Consider the following 6,353-nt stretch of genomic DNA (forward strand, 5'->3'; position numbering starts at 1 on the left):
GCAGTCAACAAAATAATGACTGGGGATCATGAATTCTAGAATTTGTGAATTTATTGCGAATATTAGGCCAAAAATGTGCAAAATATCGTGAAAACGAATATTGCCTATGCTGCTCATCACTATATTCAAAACGATATCTTTACACTCAGCAAATATAATACACAAATATATATCCAAAAATATATATTTATTGAAATCGATAAAACAAATAAATAGATGCATAAATTGGCAAAGACAAACACAACCACATGGAGAGTGCACTAAACACGTCGGGACATCAAGTTATAGCATTGCAAGTAATGGAGAAGGTGGCGAGGAAGCTGGCGCGAAACACGTGTCGGGGTCTCTTGGAGGTGCCACTAGCCGTCTCTGTATTGTGTATATGTTGTGAATCATGGTTTTTTATCTAGTTGGGAGAGCCACATGGTTTGATTTAGTATTTACTTATACTTGTTTTTCCATCCCACCTTCTCCGTTACTTGCAATGCTATAACATGATGTCCTGACGTGTTTTGTGCACTCTCCATGTGGTTGTGTTTGTCTTTGCCAATTTATGCATCTATTTATTTGTTTTATCGATTTCAATAAAGATATATTTTTGGATATATATGTGTGTATTATATTTGCTAAATGCCTGGGCTTGTCCCATCTAGGAGCTATCCCTAAGGATAGTGTCAAATGAGTTTGTGCAGTCTGGGAAATACAATCCATATGACGACTAGTGATGAGCGGCAGGGGCAATATTCAAATTCGCGATATTTCGAAAATATGGGGGTGAATATTCATCATAAATTCGCAAATTCGCCATTATTTTCTTAATTGCAAAAACCGGCAATGTAATATGCGCGTATTGCGTGAGCAATACAGGCGTGGGTCACTTTTGCTACTTTTTCAAGCTGCTAGAAGTTTCCTGAGACTGGAGAAAATGTTTGGTACGGCAGAAGATTACAATAGCTTTATATGCAAATAGAGTGCTCCAATATATCCACAATTGCCCAAATTGGCAATTAATGATGCGCATATTTTGGCGCAATACGTGCAACTTCACATTTGAGCAGGTCTGACTACATATTACTGATTGGTGCGCTAAGTATTGTTGTGACATCACAGCACTATGTCTGTAGCATATATGTATGGACAGCAGAACCTATCACACTACCTTATACCCTGCACCGGAACAGCTACACTATTAGTGATGAGCGGCAGGGGCTATATTCGAATTTGCCATATTTCACAAATATTTGGGTGAATATTCATCATATATTCGCAAATTCGAGATTACTTTCTTGATTGCGAAAAATCGGCAATGTAATATTCGCCTAATGCGCGCGAAATATAGGCGTGGGTCAATTTTGCTACATTTTCCAAGCTGCTAGAAGTTTCCTGAGACTGGAGAAAATGGTTGGCACGGCAGAACATTACAATAGCTTTATATGCAGATAGAGTGCTCCAATATATTCGCAATTGCGCTAATTGGCACTAATGATGCAAATATTTTGGCGCAATACGTGAAACTTCACATTTTAGCAAGTCTGCATGTACTGTATATATGGACAGAAGAACCTATCACACTACCTAACACACTGCACTACAACAGCTACACTATATCAGGATATAACCTACACTGACTATCTCCCACTAACTATCTGTATTATATATATAAGCTATCTAACTATCTATCTAATGTAGTGTGGAAAGCACAGAGCAGAGCAATGACACTGCTGTCTCTCTCAGAACTATGAAAAACTGTAGAAAATAGCTGCTGGGGGGGTTCTTATATAGTAAGGGGTAGGCAACTTTCCTATTGGTTGCTAGGGATGTTGCTAAGCTCAGACAAAGACATTGCAGCCTTCTCATTGGCCCACAAGCAAGAAGAAGAGAAGAATCATGGGTTCAGATGAAATAAAATCTACAATATTCGTGAATACGAGTATATAGCCCTATATTCTAAATCTTCACGAATTCTCGAAGTGGCGATATTCACGATTAAAATTCACAATTCGAAAATTTGCGCTCAACACTAATAACGACCACAGTTCCCATACTGATTGTGGCATGGCTGACCCAAACTTACTACATCATAGTGATCTATGATGCCATAAATTCCATCTCAGGTCTGATGTCTTGTACTCAGTAGAACAATGGTTGGGCTGGAACCCACTGCATTATAGATCAATAGGTTGCAGTAAGTTTGGGTCAGACTAGCCCCAGTCGGTCCTTGAGACACAACTGAAATTAATTAATCTAAAAAAGACCTTTCACCCCTTATTAATAACCCCAAACTTGACACATTCAAGTAGGAAAGTAGATTATTGTTTGGATGAAGTCCAGCTGAAGGATGTGTGCCTGTGTAGAGAATCAACAACTAATGGATCCAACAAGGAGAGAAGGAGGATCTCAGACCTTGTTGACTTGTTGACTTTAGATCATCTTCCAAATGCAAGACAAAGGAGCAATTTTAAACCTTGATATCACAATGTTCATGTAAGTGTGAAATAATTATAAAAGTGTTTTATAGTAAAATTTTGTATTTCTTGCATAGGAGGCCAAAGACAACGATAAACCGCTGGACTCAAGTGAGGTCACATCGGATCAGGAAGACCTGCACTATTCCACGCTCGCTTTTACTGCTAAACCCATCAAAGTGGCTTCAAGTCAGCCCGAAACAGAATACGCTGAAATACAAGTGAAATAGACTGAACGTAGGAGGAGGCTGTTTAATCCTATTATGTTCAGTGGAATCTGTATAATTATCTAAACTGATACATGATTATAATCAGCTGATACAGCATTTCCTCTGCTTTGGTAACTCATTTAACTGCCTACTAAATGTACTTACATACGGGGCTGGACTTACCTGTAGGCACCTGCCTATAGGAAGTCCTGAGGAATGTGAGGCTGATATAAAATAGACATACACAACCACATCTGAACTTTCTACATCTACATGTAAATGACGTTCAAATTGTTCATTAGGTGACACAGTGCTGTAGGAATGACAGGAGGACCTACAGGTAGGGACCGTAATGATATGACAGTCTCTTTTCCTCCTGGACTGCTGCCCAAACCAGGTTTCTTGAGGCATCATGGTTTATACACATTTGCATTAAAAAGGCTAGTTCTGGCAGTGTTAGGGGTGTTCCTATGAGTGGGGGTTAAACATTGGATTTTGGATTTAAATGTTGGGAGAAGGTTGCAAAACACCATATTAATCATGTACCTCAACAGACATGGTGGAATAGGATGGGTACTGCACGGTAAGGACATACTGATGAACCGCCTGCATTCGTGAATTTGGTGATTCTGAATTTCACCTATTTTTGTACTTATCATTAAGCATCCCAATTGCATTTGGAGAATTTACCCTAGAGACACAAACCGGGCCCATACTTTATTGGCCATCACATAGTACAACAATTACCGAGCATCAACAGTAATGAACAATTGCTGACAATGACAACTTCAACAACTGATATCCAGAAGTTTCAAAAACCATAGCTGTGAAGATCATCTGAGCTCTAGGCTGGTTTAATAAAATAAAAAAAAAGTGCTGTTTTCATGAGATTTGGGGGAGTCTGTGGCGCCAGGCATTCTGTGCCTCCAGAGATGTAAATCTTCAAATAACAGCCTCCCTTTAATTACTTAGCCTTTTCAAACAGCTGTTCTTCGAGGATGCCAGGAGTTGGACACCCCACCAATCAGATATTGATGACCTATCCTGAGGCTATATAATCAATATTATACCCCTAGAAAATCACTTTGGAGCCACCACTAGAGGGAGCTTAGGAGCTTGCTGAAGACACATCTTTAAGAGATGCATAAATTTGTCTCCCTCTAGTGGTGACTGAATGGAGCAGAATTTCATCTTTGAACTCTAAGCCTGTGCAGGGGAAATGGAGTTGTATGTAAGGCTACTTTCACACTGGCGTTTTGGTTTCCGTTTGTAAGATCCGTTCAGGGATCTCACAAGCGGTCCAAAACGGATCAGTTTTGCCCTTAATGCATTCTGAATGGATAAGGATCCGCTCAGAATGCATCAGTTTGGCTCAGTTTGGCTCTGTTCCGCCTCTATTCCGCTTTGGAGGCGGACATCAAAACGCTGCTTGCAGCGTTTTGTTGTCCGTCTGACGAAACTGAGCCAAACGGATTCGTCCTGACACACAAGGTAAGTCAATGGGGACGGATCCGTTTTCACTGACACAATCTGGCACAATAGGAAATGGATCTGTCCCCCATTGACTTTCAATGGTGTTCAAGACGGATCCGTTTTGGCAATGTTAAAGATAATACAAACGGATACGTTCTGAACGGATGCAGACAGACGGTTGTATTATCTGAACGGATGCGTTTGTGCAGATCCATGATGTGAAAGTAGCCTAAAAAAAATAAAGCTCTGACTGCTATATAGGCAAGATATATAGGCGATTATTCATATACTTTGCTTCTTCCAGCTCTGACAGAACTATTGACTTCCTCAACACCAGTAATTATCATTTTCTTTGTGAAATCACACAGTTATCCAGCAGTAATTATCATTACCTGGTTTAATTAAACAATTAGCGCTACTCAGTGTCAGACTGGCCCACCAGAGTGAGGCTACATGCACATGACCTTACGTCTTCTTCGGTACGCAAAAAATGCCATCCATTTTTTTTGTGGATGCATTGTAACAATGCCTAAAACGGACAAGAATAGGACATGTTCTATTTATTTACGGGGCTACGGAACGGACATACGGATGCGGATAGCTGTCCACATTTTCTGCGGACCCATTGAAATGAATGGGTCTGCATCCTATCCGCAAAAAAAACTAACAGACACGGAAACAAAATACGTTCGTGTGCATTAAATTGTATCTTTATTTGTTTGTAGATATGTTTATATGATCATATTAGATTAAATCAAAAGGGATTTTTTTTTGTGAGCACCCATATATCCTCTTAATATTTCAAGAGGTTCAATTATTTGGTTCAATTAAAAAAAATTTGAGATGAAATGAAGCAGCTATTTTCTGAGAATCCTCAACTGAAAACATCATGTTACGAACAAAAGATACAGCTCAAAAAGACCATTTATGTCAGACTCTCAGCTCTCTCTTGGATTTCTCCTGTTTTTCTGATGGCAGATTTTTTTTATTTCTCTTTTCTGCAAATAATCTTTGTTTCTGAATTTAGAGATATACTTTACAGCAGCCACTTGGACCATAGGAACCTGTAAATTGCAGAGGACTGTTCGATTTTTATGGATGAGTGTTGTGGGCATGCTCTGTGACCGGTGCAGAGGTCATTGTGCAGGAAAAGTAGAGTAGAGCATCTGTGACCACCACTGATTGGGTGAGATAAATATCTCGGGCAAATGCAAACTTTGTATAAAAAAAATGGGAAAAGTTGTCTTTTGCCGAGATATTTATCTCACCCAGCATGGGTATATGTAAAATGACACCCCAAAACACATTGCCCAACTTCTCCTGAGTACGGCGATACCAGATGTGTGACACTTTTTTGCAGCCTAGGTGGGCAAATGGGCCACATTCCAAAGAGCACCTTTAGGATTTCACCGGCCATTTTTTACAGATTTTGATTTCAAACTACTTACCACACATTTGGGCCCCTAGAATGCCAGGGCAGTATAACTACCCCACAAGTGACCCCATTTTGGAAAGAAGACACCCTAAGGTATTTCGTGATGGGCATAGTGAGTTCATGGAATTTTTTATTTTTTGTCACAAGTTAGTGGAATATGAGACTTTGTAAGAAAAAAATTAATAAATAAAAAATCATCATTTTCCGCTAACTTGTGACAAAAAATAAAAAATTCTAGGAACTCGCCATGCCCCTCACGGAATACCTTGGGTGTCTTCTTTCCAAAATGGGGTCACTTGTGGGGTAGTTATACTGCCCTGGCAATTTAAGGGCCCTAATGTGTGGGAAGTAGTTTGAAATTAAAATGTGTAAAAAATGACCTGTGAAATCCTAAAGGTGCTCTTTGGAATGTGGGCCCCTTTGCCCACCTAGGCTGCAAAAAAGTGTCACACATGTGGTATCGCCGTACTCAGGAGAAGTAGGGCAATGTGTTTTGGGGTGTCATTTTACATATACCCATGCTGGGTGAGAGAATTATCTTAGCAAAAGACAACTTTTCCCATTTTTTTATACAAAGTTGGCATTTGACCAAGATATTTATCTCACCCAGCATGGGTATATGTAAAATGACACCCCAACTTCTCCTGAGTACAGCGATACCAGATGTGTGACACTTTTTTGCAGCCTAGATGCGCAAAGGGGCCCAAATTCCTTTTAGGAGGGCATTTTTAGACATTTGGATCCCAGACTTCTTCTCACGCTTTAGGGCCC

General features: G+C 39.9%; 1 protein-coding gene across 4 annotated transcripts in view; it reads left to right on the forward strand.

The window, feature by feature from the left end:
- LOC120991910 (sialic acid-binding Ig-like lectin 14) overlaps positions 1-3,177 on the forward strand; it is a 96,012-nt gene extending 92,835 nt beyond the window's left edge. For all 4 annotated transcript variants that reach the window (XM_040420650.1, XM_040420657.1, XM_040420643.1 and 1 more), the window contains one exon: positions 2,543-3,177. In XM_040420650.1, the coding sequence (XP_040276584.1) occupies positions 2,543-2,695 (153 nt within the window). In that variant the 3' untranslated portion in view covers positions 2,696-3,177. The remainder of the gene's footprint in view (positions 1-2,542) is intronic.
- The last annotated feature ends 3,176 nt before the right edge of the window (positions 3,178-6,353 follow it).

The sequence above is a fragment of the Bufo bufo genome, chromosome 1, assembly GCF_905171765.1.
Source record: "Bufo bufo chromosome 1, aBufBuf1.1, whole genome shotgun sequence".
Lineage (NCBI taxonomy): Eukaryota > Metazoa > Chordata > Amphibia > Anura > Bufonidae > Bufo > Bufo bufo.